This window comes from Bufo gargarizans, chromosome 6 (assembly GCF_014858855.1).
Source record: "Bufo gargarizans isolate SCDJY-AF-19 chromosome 6, ASM1485885v1, whole genome shotgun sequence".
Classification (NCBI taxonomy): Eukaryota; Metazoa; Chordata; class Amphibia; order Anura; family Bufonidae; genus Bufo; species Bufo gargarizans.
The window spans coordinates 31,554,035-31,569,735 of NC_058085.1; the positions used below are offsets into that span (position 1 = coordinate 31,554,035).

The 15,701-nt window shown below is 46.5% G+C and overlaps 1 protein-coding gene across 1 annotated transcript in view; it reads left to right on the plus strand.

Annotated features, from left to right (window-relative positions):
- The window catches only part of LOC122941690 (gastrula zinc finger protein XlCGF49.1-like), a 31,922-nt gene extending 16,578 nt beyond the window's left edge, over window positions 1–15,344 (plus strand). The window contains exons 2-3 of the mRNA XM_044299115.1: window positions 4,048–4,150; window positions 13,684–15,344. Coding sequence (XP_044155050.1) covers window positions 14,061–14,657 — 597 coding nt within the window. The 5' untranslated portion in view covers window positions 4,048–4,150; window positions 13,684–14,060 and the 3' untranslated portion in view covers window positions 14,658–15,344. The remainder of the gene's footprint in view (window positions 1–4,047; window positions 4,151–13,683) is intronic.
- The last annotated feature ends 357 nt before the right edge of the window (window positions 15,345–15,701 follow it).

The window sequence follows — 15,701 nt, forward strand, 5'->3', positions numbered from 1 at the left end:
AAATTTCCCTGATAAACATTTCATGTTGCCAAAACGCTTGAACATCCTTTTCCGGAGGATTTGACTAAGAAATGGTCGGCTACACCTATAGTGGACCCGCCAGTTTCCCGCTTGGCTAAACATACTACCTTGCCAATGGCAGATCGGGCTTCTTTTTTTTAATATCAAAGATAAGAAGCTGGAAGCGTTTGCAAAATCTGCCTTTGAAGCAATGGGCACGGCACTACAGCCTACATGGTTTAGCAAGGCTATGGGAGAGTAGGCAAGTAATTTACACCAGGGTCTCGACTTGAAGTCCCCTCGGGGGAACTTGCAGATGTGGCCCTGCAGCTCTCGCATGCCAGTGCATATATTTGTGAAGAATCTTTGGATGCGGCCAGCTTTATGGCTCGTTCATCGGTCCTGTTGGTGGCTATTCGCCCTACCCTATGGCTCTCATGCTGGGCGGAAGATAATGCTTAAAAAGCGGACCCTGGCGACCCCCCCTTTACCGGCGGCAGACTTTTTGGTAAGCGCCTGGATGAGATCATTTCGGACGCTACAGGTGTTAACAGCACCCATTTACCACAGAATAGGGGGCGATCTAATAAGTAAAAAAACTGGAAGCCTTTTTTCATCCCTTTCAGAGTTTTTCCGCCCCCCCCCCCCCCCAAGGGAGCGTCTTATAAGTCGGGCGCAGGCCAGAAGAGCAGGCCTTCCTTTAAGCCACAGCCTTCGTTCATTCCCATCAACAGGGCTCCAAGTCCTTTAACCCTAACAGCTCCGCTGCATGACGGGCTGCTCCCGGCGCCCTCCGTTCGCGTGGGCAGCCGGCTTCATGTGTTTCGGCATGTTTGGCTGGCTCAAGTCTCAGATGCATGGGTGAGGGAGGTCATTGCAGAGGGCTACAATCTGGACTTCAGGCCGTCTCCTCCGACCTCTCCCGCAGCCGCAGATTATTTTTTTCTGGCAATTCACATGCTGCTGCAGCAAGGTGTGATTGTTCCGGTTCCTGCGCAAGACCGCTTTCAGGGGTTTTACTCCAATCTCTCTGTTCAAGGGGCCTCACGCGTCAACAACAAGGTCGAGGACTTCGTCGCGTGGTCCAGGAACCCCATGGCCCTGGCATGCGACACGCTGGTGATCCCGTAGAGTCGGTTCACGTTTCCTTATGTGTTCCTGCGTCTTCCACTCATTCCGCATCTTCTCCGGAAGATTGGGTCCGAGGGACTGCCCGTCATTCTCGTGGCCCCAGATTGGCCGGTTAGGGTGTGGCACGCGTCCCTAGTCGCCCTTCTCGCCGAAGAACCTTGGCGTCTTCCTCTTCGGGAGGACCTGCTGTCGCAGGGGCCGATCTTCCACCCGAATTCAAGGTCGCTACATTTAACAGCATGGCTGTTGAGCCGCCGTACTGAAAGCTCTTGGGTCCTTCGCCCTGTGCAGACCTTCCTGCCGAAGGTGGTGTCAGAATTCCATTTAAATGAGGAGATTATTCTCCCTTCATTTTGTCCGGACCCGTCCTCTGGAGCAGTCGTTCCATACCCTGGATTTAGTACAAGCCGTGTGGGTTTATCTATCCCAGATGGCATCTTTCAGGCGGACGGATTCCCTGTTCGTGATTCCAGAGGGGCCGAGACAAGGGCTGGCAGCGTCAAAGACTTCCATTTCCAGATGGATTTGTTTGGCTATTGTGGAAGCGTACCGCGTTAAGGACTGGGTCCCCACCCTTCCGGGTGACTGCTTATTCGGTTCGGGCAGTGGGGGCCTCTTGGGCGGTGCATCACGGGACTTCGGCCCTTCAGGTGTGCAAAGTGGCGACCTGGTCATCTTTGCATACTTTTTCCAAGTTTTTCAGAGTGCACATCTTTGCATCTTCTGACGCTTCTTTGGGGCGTAGAGTTTTGCAGACAGCGGTTCTCTGATTGGCAGGAAAGTTGAAGTTAAGCCCACCCTCAGGGACTGCTCTGCAACGTACCATGGTCAAGGCCTGTGTACCCCAATAAGACGGATGAGAAAACTAGATTTTTGTACTCGCCGTAAAATCTGTTTCTCTTCCGTTCATTGGGGGACACAGCTCCCACCCATTCTTTTGTTATGGGCCCTTTCGGGCCTGTGTGCTTCTGGGTTTTCACATAATGTGATTTTCTTATGTCTGGCTTCTCCTACTGCTTTTGCACGAAACTGATTAGCTTGGTCCCTGCAGGAAGGGATATAGCTGAAGAGGGAGGAGCTTACACTTTTTATTGTGCTTAGTGCCCGCCTCCTAGCAGCAACAGCTATACCCATGGTCAAGGCCTGTGTCCCCCAATGAACGGTAGAGAAATTGATTTTACGGTGAGTACAAAAATCGAGTTTTAAACTTGAAAGCCATTTTAAAACTTGAATCCAGAGTCGGCTTCAAGTAATAGAATCGATGGCCGAAGTTATTCAAACATTTTATTCCGTTTTTTGTGGTGAATATACAAAAAAAAGCTGCATTTTGTTTTAATTTCAAAGCGTACAGGATAAATTGCATGATAACTGTGCAGTGCGGGTCATTAGGGATGCGGTGATATAAAATATGTGGAGGAGATTTTATTTATTTTTTAACCATTTATTAGTCCCACAAGTGGACTATGTCAGTGCTATGCTGATATTCACCAGCAGGCTGCACCAAAGATGCACAGCCTTCTGGGACACGCTAGAGGCAGGCTAGGGGACTTCACTAAGCCCTGGCCTGCCTGCATTGACATCGGCACTCCGCAATCTCATTTGTGGGTTGCCAATGGGAGACAGGGAGTCCACCCCCTCTGTAACCGCTTATATGCCCCGGGCGCTATTGTCTGCGGCATGTAAGGGATTAAATGGCCTGAATCGGTGATCCTGCCAGACCGATCTGTTAGAGCAGGAGAGTGGCTCTCGTGTGAGGGTCAAATCCCTGCTCTCTGCTGCACTGGAGACTGTTACAGGAAAATATGTCTCTCAGCCAGAACATCAGCCTGATGACCACAAATGTGCCTAATAATTTTATATAGTGTATATTGATATCCAGTGGTATTCACCCATTCAGTGATATCAGTATGGCCAGTAGCCATTTGGTCATTGTGTCCCTTGTTAGTAGGGGTGTCCTGATACTAGTATCGGGGCCGATACCGGACATTTGCACGAGTACTTGTTCTCGTGCAAATGTCGCCGATACCACGGCCCATACCTCATGGCCCAGATCAGCGGTGGCGGTGGCGTGTCCCATCTTTTGGGCGGCAGCGGTGGCGCTGCTCCCAGCCGATCAGCGTGGGGACGGCAGCGTGTCCCAGCTGATCGGTGTGGGGGCGGGACTTCTGTGGGGCCAAAGGCTGTCCGGGCATGCTGGGAGTTGTAGTTTTGCAACAGCTGGAGGCACGCTGGTTGGGAAACACTGCAGTAGACGGTATATTGGTGGACTTTGGATATACTTTATATACATACACATTATTAGCCACATTTGCTTAGCATCCAGGGGGGGCAGGCACAGAGGCAGCTGTGTGTGGTGGTGTCCTCTATGTACTGTCTTATTTGTATTGTCTGTATCTTTATGTATAATGTCCATTGCTTTGTCATCTCTGTTATCAGTAAACAATTTTTATATATCTGCGAGGGTTTTATGTTACTCCTGTGTATATGAAGGACTGGAGGGGTGTATATAATACACAGAATGAGTGGGTTATATAGGAAACAAGGGCAACGGTCTAGGAATTGAATAGAAGGGACGGAATATGGAGAGGGATATAAATCTCCAATTTCCAATAAGCAGCAAAACCTCCCTTTATCAGAGACCCAAGCAATGCTTAGACTGGGCCACCGTAAAAACGCCTAGCCTAAGGTCCCTTAGTGACCACTGTAAAAAGGTGCATTGGTGGTCACTAAGGGGTTAAACTACTTGTATTATTTGGTTGCTGTCAGCGCTACATTATACCTCACCATTACCTCACCATCTACTGCTGCTTGATCATGTTTGGCTGTCATTCTAATTACTGATCTTTTCTGTTCATAAAAAACCTTCCACACGACTTCTCCAACCGTCTGATGACTTCTACATTATTTCTTTCACAGCTTGTGAATCCGGGTGAAGATCTGAACATTATATATGTTACAGAGACATATGTGAGAGGTGATGAGCAGAAGATAGAGGACATTTCTACAGATAACCGCCCAGGTGAGTAGTGAACAGTAATAAAGCAGTAGTAACCACTAATAGACCCACAGATTCTACTCCATCACTGAGTACAACAATTGTATGTTGAATTCTTTATGGTCTGTATTCTGTAAGGTTTTTCAGCCAAAATAGAAATTAGATAAGGATGAAAATGTGATTCTGATTTTGAGAGTGAGGAACCATTAGCTCCTATTAGGGTCACATAAAATGTTATTGTGTGCTGACACAGAACAGAACATGGAGACATACACCCAAATAAGAGAGGGAGGATGGAAGGTCAGAGATATGAGTGTCAGGAATGGTGGTCACCAGAGTCTAGGAGGAAGAGATGAGGCTCTCTTTGTACCTCCTCTTCTAGTGATTCGTTCCTTCTAGTCCAACTATAGACATACTACTACTGTTCAGTGAAAATGACTGCAGGTGGACCCCTGCCACAAACTATGCGTCCCAGGTACCAGAATTTACTACGTTGCAGGTTTTCACGTGGACATGGTTGGACTTGTGGAAATCAGGGGTGTTGCTAGGGTCGCAAAAGATTTGGGGCCCAAATATTAATACAAATGTGTCGAATTCTCCATCCAACCCCCTCCCCAATGCTAAATACATATTTTAACTGCTTCCCGACTGCCTAACGCAGGGATGCGTCCTGGCGGCAGTCGATTCATTCCTCCTTGACGCGCCGGTGCATCATCTCGGGAGACGCGAGATTACGCTCACAGCCGGCCCACGCATGCGCATTGCGGGCCGGCAAAAGTTAAAGGAGCGTTTCGTCACCAGCCTACCAGCCAATGACCAGCTCCTCTGCTGGTCCTTTTCGTCGGTTGGTCTCAGCAGAGGAGCACAGTTCACAGTGAGTAGCCACCAAACACTTCACTTAGCCCCAGATAACCCCCAGCACCCCAATTAACCCCTTGATCGCCCCTGTCAATCACCTAGTGAAAGGGAAAAAAGTGATCAGTGTAAACTGTCACTTTTTTTTTTTTTCCACTGGTATTAACTGTTAGGTTTAGGATAGTTTAGACCCCTTGGTTAGGTAGTTAGCGATCATTTAGCGCCCAGCCCACCGCACCGCGTATCGCTAATCAGCATTTGTACTTTTATACATTTGATATTTTTTAGCAACCGCAGCGGCCTCCGGTACTTCGCTAGCCTCCCATTTGTAAGACAGGCTTGCTTTTTTTCTTGGGTAGTCTCAGGGAATACCCCCTAAATTTAGTTGACCAAATGCCAAATAAGGGGTATTCTTCTGAAGAAGCCTACAGGCTTCTGACCCAGTCGGATATGGAATGGGAACCATCATCTGACGAATCCAGCGGGTCAGAATATGAACCTGTAGAAAGCAATGGCAGTCTGACCCAAAGTTCGGACGAGGAGGTTGAGGTCCCTGATAGCACCAGGCGTACCCGGCCCTGTGTTGCTAGACCACAAGTTGCGCAGGATCCGCTTCAAGGGCAGCAGAGTGGGGCTGGCGCTGTCAGATTACGTAGTGAGCCATACACCAGCAGCGCAGCCCATCCTGGACCTAGTACCAGCACTGCCGTACAACATGGTGAAGTGGCGAGCACCAGAAGGGCAGTTGAAGCTGGTACGGTGGCACGTGCAATAGTTACCCCGTCACAGCCACCGCACAGATAGGCCCGTAGAGTCCCTGAGGTGCTGGCAAACCCTAATTGGCAGCCCCCAACTTCAGCTGCACCAGTAGTTCCCCCTTTCACCGCCCAGTCTGGAGTTTGGGTTGAGACAGCTCAGATCGGTTCGGCACTGGGATTTTTTGAGCTGTTCTTGACTGCGGAGCTCTTAGACTTAGTCGTGGCAGAAACAAATCGGTATGCCACTCAATTTATAGCCGCCAACCCGGGAAGCTTTTATGCCCAGTCTTTCCGGTGGAAACCCGTCCAAGTTTCCGAAATAATTTTTTTTCCGGGCCTTCTCGTCAACATGGGTCTAACCAAAAAGCATGAATTGCGGTCATATTGGTCCATGAACCCAATTCATCACATGCCCATGTTCTCTGCTGCCATGTCCAGGACACGATTTGAGACCATCCCGCGATTCCTGCACTTTAGTGATAACAGCACCTCCCGTCCCAGAGGCCACCCAGCTTTTGACCGGCTCCACAAAATTCAGCACCTCATAGACCACTTCAACACCAAATTTGCAGATATGTATACCCCTGAGCAAAACATCTGCGTAGACGAGTCCCTTATACATTTTACTGGCCGCCTTGGCTTCAAACAATACATCCCAAGCAAGCGTGCCCGGTATGGGGTCAAATTGTATAAGCTCTGTGAAAGAGCCACAGGCTATACCCACAAATTTCGGATCTATGAGGGTAAAAATCAGACCCTGGAGCTGGTTGGTTGCCCTGACTACCTGGGGAGCAGTGGGAAGACAGTCTGGGACTTGGTGTCACCCTTATTTGGCAAGGGGTACCATCTTTATGTGGACAATTTCTACACAAGTGTGGCCCTCTTCAGGCATTTGTTCCTAGAACAGATTGGCTGCTGTGGCACCGCGCGACCTAGTCGCCGGGGCTTCCCCCAACGGCTCGTTACCACCCGTCTTGCAAAGGGAGAGAGGGCTGCCTTGTGTAACCAAGAACTGCTCGCGCTGAAATGGAGAGACAAGCGTGACTTTTACATGCTCTCCTCCATTCACGCAGACACGACAATACAAATAGAACGGGCAACCAGTGTCATTGAAAAGCCCCTCTCAGTCCACGATTATAACCTTCACATGGGAGGGGTGGACTTCAATGACCAGATGTTGGCTCTTTATTTAGTTTCCCGACGCACCAGACGCTGGTATAAGAAGGTGTCTGTATATTTGATTCAATTGGCTGCATATAATAGTTTTGTTCTCTACAGTAAGGCTGGGAGAACAGGATCCTTCCTCAAATTTCAGGAAGAGATCATCGAGAACCTCCTGTATCCAGGAGGTTCCGGGGCCCCATCCACCAGTGTAGTGAGCCGTCTACACGAGCGACATTTCCCCAATGTCGTTGCTGGTACCTCAACCCAACCGTCACCCCGAAAAAGATGTCGTGTCTGTAGCAGGAGTGGAATAAGGCATGACACCCGCTATTTCTGTCCTGACTGCCCTGACCATCCTGTCCTATGCTTAGGGGAGTGTTTCCGGAAGTACCACACACAGGTACACTTAGCATAGGAATTGCATCTCACAGGACAGACACACAGGGCTATTATGGCCCATTTACACACAGCTGCTGCAAACCTCTCCTTTCACCTGGGACAAAGTGCATAATGTACTTCGCCATATCTTTGGGCGATTTGCGCTTTGCACATTGTCCCACGGGGAAGGAGAGGTTTGTCCTATAGGTAAAAAAAATAAAAATAATCACCAAAAGTTAACGTTCTGTTCAAAAAGTTAAATAAAAAGTTTAATAAAGTTTATATGTTCTGTTCAAATGTTATTATAAAGTTAATAAATTTATTGCGTTGCGGCCTGGTTTTTTCTTTTTTGTTTAGTTTTTTTTACCTTCCAGGTGGACCAACCGAGCGACTAGCTGCAGCACTGATGTGCATTCTGACAGAAGCATTGCGCTGCTGTCAGATTACACAAAAGTCGGTGTATGCGGCGCTGCAAGACGAGATTTCTCCTCTGCAGTAAAAGATACGTTTGCTGAGGCATATAAGCTGAGGGGGCGGCGGTGTTCATATGCTTTGGCAAACACTTTGTATATAAAAAATAAAAAAAATCCCGGCAATGATTTATTCATCCACATCGATTCATGTGAATGGAGAAATCGGGTTTGCCAGGGCATACGAGCTAAGTGGCAACGGATGTTGGGCGGAGCTCCTATTTCCTGGCAGACGCCTTTCCCCTCCTTTTTTTTTTTTTTGGCAGAGATATTTTCATCCACATTGATTGATGCGAATGAAGAAATCTGTGCCGTTCATTTTTCATTTCAGCCCAGAGGCTGAACGAAAAAAAAAAATCTCATTACCCGTATGCTCAATATAAGGAGAATAGCAGAAACTCCTAATGCTGGCCATATGTAATGATTGCGGAGACCCTCAAATGCCAGGGCAGTACAAACACCCCACAAATGACCATATTTTGGAAAGAAGACACCCCAAGGTGAGGGGCATATTGAGTCCATGAAAGATTGAAATTTTTGTCCCAAGTTAGCGGAAAGGGAGACTTTGTGAGAAAAAAGAAAAAAACATCAATTTCCGCTAACTTGTGCCAAAAAAAAATAAAAAATCTATGAACTCGCCATGCCCCTCATTGAATACCTTGGGGTGTCTTCTTTCCAAAATAGGGTCACATGTGGGGTATTTATACTGCCCTGGCATTTTAGGGGCCCTAAAGCGTGAGAAGAAGTCTGGGATCCAAATGTCTAAAAATGCCCGCCTAAAAGGAATTTGGGCCCCTTTGCGCATCTAGGCTGCAGAAAAGTGTCACACATGTGGTATCGCCGTACTCAGGAGAAGTTGGGGAATGTGTTTTGGGGTGTCATTTTACATATACCCATGCTGGGTGAGATAAATATCTTGGTCAAATGCCAACTTTGTATAAAAAAAATTGTAAACGTTGTCTTTTGCAGAGATAGTTCTCTCACCCAGCATGGGTATATGTAAAATGACACCACAAAACACATTGCCCTACTTCTTCTGAGTACGGCGATACCAGATGTGTGACACTTTTTTGCAGCCTAGGTAGGCAAATGGGCCCACATTCCAAAGAGCACCTTTCGGATTTCACAGGGCATTTTTTACAGATTTTGATTTCAAACTACTTCTCACGCAGTAGGGCCCCTAAAATGCCAGGGCAGTATAACTACCCCCACACCATTTTGGAAAGAAGACACCCCAAGGTATTCCGTGAGGGGCATGGCAAGTTCCTAGAATTTTTTTATTTTTTGTCACAAGTTAGCGGAAAATGATGATTTTTTTTTTTCTTACAAAGTCTCATATTTCACTAACTTGTCACAAAAAATAAAAACTTCTATGAACTCACTATGCCCATCACAAAATACCTTGGGGTGTCTTCTTTCCAAAATGGGGTCACTTGTGGGGTAGTTATACTGCCCTGGCATTTTAGGGGCCCAAATGCGTGCGAAGTAGTTTGAAATCAAAATCTGTAAAAAATGGCCTGTGAAATCCAAAAGGTGCTCTTTGGAATGTGGGCCCCTTTGCCCACCTAGGCTGCAAAAAAGTGTCACACATGTGGAAAAGTTGGGGAATGTGTTTTGGGGTGTCAAAAGACAACTTTTCCCATTTTTTAATACAAAGTTGGCATTTGACCAAGATATTTCTCTCACCCAGCATGTGTATATGTAAAATGACACCCCAAAACACATTCCCCAACTTCTCCTGAGTACGGCGATGCCACATGTGTGACACTTTTTTGCAGCCTAGGTGGGCAAAGGGGCCCACATTCCAAAGAGCACCTTTCGGATTTCATAGGCCATTTTTTACAGATTTTGATTTCAAACTACTTCACATGCATTTGGATCTTGGATACAAAGCTTGATTTGCTCACCCCTAGTCAGTTTATTTCCCTTCCATAATGCCCCTGAGAGGTATAATTCCCCTCTATAGTGCTCCCAATAGATATAATGCCCCACTTGTAGTGCCCCCACTATGACAGATGGCCCTGGAAGACTATGATCTTCTACATCAGGATACTTTTTCCATTTAAACCCCCTAAAATTTCAGCTTGCTGCTTAAAGCCTGAGTGTCATGATTGAGGATGGGGGAAACCCTCAGCCGTGCGATGTCTCTGGAGTCCGAATCCCGACTAGCCGCCACCACGCCCCCTACTTGTGATCCATCTAAGTAACATCTTCCTCTGATTCCCGACTAGCCACCGCCCGCGCCACGCCCCCTACTTGTGATCCAAATCTGACATCATTCATCTGCGGCTTCTTGACTCCTCCTGTACTTGCCGGCCGGATCAAGGATGTCCTGGGATGTGCGCCTGCGCGGGCATGAGTTTTTTTTCAGTCACTTCGGCGCAAAATCACGCGAGACCGGAGGTCACGGGTCTCGTGCCGATACTCATGATCGTATCTTATCCAACGTCATATCCGGGGGACAACAGGAAGTGACGTGACGACTCAGGGTATTGAAATATTACGGGGTAGGGAAATATCACTACAGGATCATCAGCGTCAGCGAGCGACACAAGTACGTACGGGGGGTTGTTTGGCGGCAATTTCAAATTACATAATGGGCATTGTGCACTGTGGGGGCAGTATTACTTAGTGTAGGCACTGGGGGGAAAGACTAGGAGATTCCTGGACTAACATTGGATATTTTCGGTGGCGTATATAACTGGGAAAAGCTATGGGTGTCATGATGGAGCGTGAGGGGCAACCTCAGCCGTGCGCCAGGTACGTATAGGTGTCTATAAGCTGCTTGGACCAGGACAACAGAATTAGGGAGCAGGTCACCTCCTACAAGCGTCCTAACTCTGACACTGACTCCTAGCTGTATGACCATCCCAGTAGGTAAGACGGCTCATACACAGGAACCTCGGGTCCCTACTATCCCTCAGCAGATCCCTGAGCTAGGAGCTGGGTAAGACAACCTGTTCCTCCTAGACACGGAGGAACAGGAGTCTAAACTGGCCAAACTGCAAGGAAGGGGAAACATAAACAGCCTATGGATATGGCAAATAAGGGGGCACCAATACGGACAACGGTGAGAAAGGAATGGCGAGAAAAAAGCCACTCACTGCGCCGTTAGCGGTGAAACCCCCATAACGCTCTCCCTCCGGAATTGAGGGGTGGGAGTGTCACGGCCTATGGTGTGCACTGTGACATTTTCCCTTCACTTGCGGTTGTCTGCGGCAACGTGTTGTTTGTGTGCATGTGGTGGCAGTGTCTCGGCCTTCTGGCTGATTCCCAGGACATGGTTGCCACGCATGCCGTTTCCGGCGGTAACAGGTGAAGTGTGATGTTTCTGTGTGTATTTTCCTTTAAGTGGTTTCCGTTCCTTGCCTGGTGTAGGAAGGGTTAACTCCCTTCTTAGTATGTGAACACTGGGTGTGTCTGTGTGTGGGTGTGGCTACTTGAGCTATTTAGCCTCAGTTGAGACCTGAAGCTGAGGGGTACTCCAGCCTTGTGGTAAGCTGGAGTCATCCTCCTGGTCTTATACCATCTGCCAGTGAGGGCCACCCTTGTGGTCATAAAAACATGTCATGATGTTAATTTTATGTTTGTGTGGTGTTTATCTTTCTGCAGCTATGGATATTGGTTTATGTGTGCGTGCTGTGTCCTTCATGTTTGGTATGGACATTCAGCATGTGAGCACGGGATCCAGTCAGTGTGTCTGTGGCAGGTAGGTGTGGTAGTGCTTTCACTCACCTGTAATATCCATAGGCTGTTTATGTTTCCCCTTCCTTGCAGTTTGGCCAGTTTAGACTCCTGTTCCTCCGTGTCTAGGAAGAACAGGTTGTCTTATCCAGCTCCTAGCTCAGGGATCTGCTGAGGGATAGTAGGGAACCGAGGTTCCTGAGTATGAGCCCTCCTACCATCTGGGTTGGCTCATACAGCTAGGAGTCAGGGTCAGAGTTAGGGACGCTGTAGGAGGTGACCTGCTCCCTAATTCTGTTGTCCTGGCCAAGCAGCTTCCACATACGTGTAACATCGCACGGCTGAGGGTTTCCCCCATCCTCAGTCGTGACACTGAGAGGTTGTTCATAAAAATGAAAGGAATCTAGGATAACATAATAAAGACTCTTCGGGCTAGTAGGAAGCTGGTCACGTCATCCATAAAAAGTACCTTAAGATCTGGAACTGGTTCTGTTCTTGATAAGGTATGGTGATGGTGCCCCAAATCAATGTAGACCAGTAATTCAAAGGATCCAGGTTTTCTTTCTTGATCTGGGCTTTGAGTGCCTTCTTTGAGACTAAAGCAGTATGGATATATTTCACGGCACTCTTCCCAGCTTGTAGAAAATTCGCTTTATTCAGCTATATGCACGATGCAAGGAAACAGTACTCCACAGATGCAGCCGGCCTACGGCCATTTTGCGTCCTTCGAAGCTTTCTCAAGGCCTGATTGAGACTAATTTGAAGAACAGGTGGATACAGAAGTTCAACCAAAAGCTGGATCTAGACTGAGACCTTCCATTATCAATTTTTTTCCTTAATTGGACTTGAATTTCGTTTTTTGAGCACTAATGGCGCCTCCATTTGAACCCCTGGGCTCTGTCAGTCTAAATTCCTCGAAAAGGTTTCCAAGTATGTTTGTCAAAGAGATATGACCTAATAGCTCCGATTCACAAATTCCTTCATAATTGTCCACTGAGCATTTCACTAGAAAAATGTAGAGATAGCCATGAACATGGACCTATGAAGAAGTAGAAAACTGGAAGAGAACAGCCTTGTGCCCGAACATCATCTACTGGTCTTTGCTCTGAAGTCTTCCGTTAGATGCTCTGTTGTCTCACCACAGTCTGATGTTAATTATTTTATTTTGCTCTATGCCTTGCTATTTGTATTAAAGTGGAACTCCCGCAAACATTTTTATTCTCTGAACATCTGGAAAGGTACATCATGTAATCTGTAGTGAATGTAATCTTCTCATCAGTGACTGTATTTGTGAGTTATCCCCTTATGATCCTCAGCTGTGTCATGTGAGCAACTCTCTGATCTCCAACTGACACAGGACAGGAAGTCAGCTACTTCTTTATTCATTCCTATGAAAGTGAGGCTCCCATAGGAATACATGGAGAAACTGACTTCCAGTCCACACATAAGATGCTGTGTCATTTGGAGAGTCTGATTGCTGGTCACATGACACAGATGAGAAGCAGAAGGGAGGTGATAACTCACAAATACAGACTTTGGTAAGAAAATTACATTCATCACAGATTACATCATGTACCTTTCTAGCAGGTCAGAGAATAAAAAAATGTGTGGAAGTTTTTCTTTAAAGGGACACTGACAGGCCGTCTGAGCATAATTAGCTCTTTATATGCCCCCCTAGGTCTTATAATAAGTTTTCAATTCATATAAGTATTATCCCTGTGCGCATTGTAAAATGTTAAAAATAACCTTTATATTCACCTGTCCTTTCTGCCCAAGGGGTGTTCTTTGTGCCGCATTTGTGCCCAGCCACGCCCCAACTGCCGGATCCTTAGACACGCCCATCTCATTAGTATTCACTTGGTGCAATGTGATCCTGGCGAGCGAGGGTGTCGGGCGCATGCGCAGGATCTCCGAATGTCGGGGACAGGAAAATACCGCCCAGCGAAGTGAATACTAATGAGATGGGTGTGTCTAAGGATCCGACAGTTGGGACGCGGCTGGGCACAAATGCGACACAAAGAACGCCCCTTGGGCAGAAAGGACAGGTGATTATATAGATTATTTTTAACGTTTTACAATGCGCACAGGGATAATACTTATATGAATTGGAAATTTATTATAAGACCTAGGGGGGCATATAAAGAGCTAATTATGCTCAGACGGCCTGTCAGTGTCCCTTTAAACTTTTTATATAGAAGTGCTTATGGTTATATTATTCACAGTAATAAAATCAGTTTTATTCTTCCAGATAACTGTACCAGGAGCTCAGATGGACATTGGATTACTTTAGCTTTGGAGGCAACTGCTCATGATATTACACAAGCAACATATGAAGCTATACCGTCAGCCCTACTCAGCCAAGATCTTTCATTTGATCCATTTCAGCAGGTCCAATTTTCCGATTCATCACAGACTGTAACTCAAAATAAAAGCGGGAGAAGTTCTGTTGAACAAGGAGCTGATACAAAGATTAAGTTGTTTTCGTGTTCAGAATGCGGAAAATCGTTTAACCATGAATTAGAACTTCTTCAACATGAGAGAAGCCACACAGGCGAGAAGCCGTTTTCATGTCTGCAATGTGGGAAATGTTTTGCTTTCAAAAAAACTCTTGTTGCACATGAAAAGATGCACATTGAAGACAAGTCACATCAGAGTAGTGACACAGGGAAGAAGCCAACCTCATGTTCTGAATGTGGGAACATTTGTATCAGAAAATCAAATCTTATTACACATCAGAGAATTGACACAGGCGAGAAGCCGTTTTCATGTTCGCAATGTAGGAAACGTTTTGCTTTAAAAAAAACTGTTGTTGCACATGATGAAAAGATGGACATTAAAGACAAGTCACATAAAAGGAGTCGCACAGGGAAGAAGCCAATCAAATGTTCCGAATGTGGGAAAATTTTTATCAGAAAATCAAATCTTTTTAAACATCAGAGAATTCACACAGGAGAAAAGCCATTTTCATGTTCCGAATGTGGGAAATCATTTATCGATAAATCAAGTCTTAGTACACATCAGAGATTTCACACAGGGGAGAAGCCACATGTGTGTTCAGAATGTGGGAAATGTTTTACTCAGAAATCAGATCTTGTTAGACATTGGAGAATTCACACAGGGGAGAAGCCATATTTTTGTTCAGTATGCGGAAAATCTTTTTCTCGGAAAACATATCTTTTTAATCATCAGAAAACCGTTCACAATGGAAAAGAACATTTATGAATGTGGGAAACATTTAACCCAAAAATCACATCTTTAAAGAACTCAAGCAGGAATGTAGAGAAAGGAAAGGCAATTAAGAGCAGTAAATTATAATTATGAAATGTATGCAATTAAGAGGTCCTTGATATGGAGGCAGACTACATCACTGCTGCGGGCCATGTGGTAAAGTAAGCCCATGTTCTGTTAGTTCCATGTTAGTTCCCACCTTAAAACCCAGATAATTACCTGTAGCACCACTAGAGGGAACTTGGTGAAAATAATTTTTTACAGTTTGCATTGAGCTCAATGGAAGTGATATTTATTCCTATACTGTTTGGGAGAGGCAATGGAATTAGAGCTGTATAGAGGAGATTTGGCAATGTCAGTTGTCTGGTGTAAATAGTTTCAGAGATCATGGTGTTCAGAATGAGCGCCATATTTATAAAGCACCTGCTCTACTTTTTACAACATAGGAGTTGGGGAAAGCACGATTTTGTAAAAATTAAGATTTGTGTACCAATAAAAAAAAAAAGTAAATGTAGGAAAGCTCACAGAAAGTCAGTTTTCCCATGGGGCCCAAAATTTTGTTGTATGCCCCTGACAGTAAGGCTCCTTTCACACTAGCGTTCGGGCGGATCCGTTCTGAACGGATCCGCTCATAATAATGCAGACGGAGGCTCCGTTCAGAACAGATCCGTCTGCATTAAAATGGCAAAAAAAAAGCTAAGTGTGAAAATAGCCTCGGACGGATCCGTCCAGACTTTTAATGTAAAGTCAATGGGGGACGGATCCGCTTGAAGATTGAGCCACATTGTGGCATCTTCAAACGGATCCGTCCCCATTGACTTACATTGTAAGTCTGGACGGATCCGCACGCCTCCGCATGGCCAGGCGGACACCCGAACGCTGCAAGCAGCGTTCAGCTGTCCACCTGTCCGTGCGGAGGCGAGCGGAGCGGAGGCTGAACGCCGCCAGACTGATGCAGTCTGAGCGGATCCGCTCCATTCAGACTGCATCAGGGCTGGACGGCTGCGTTCGGGTCCGCTCGTGAGCCCCTTCAAACGG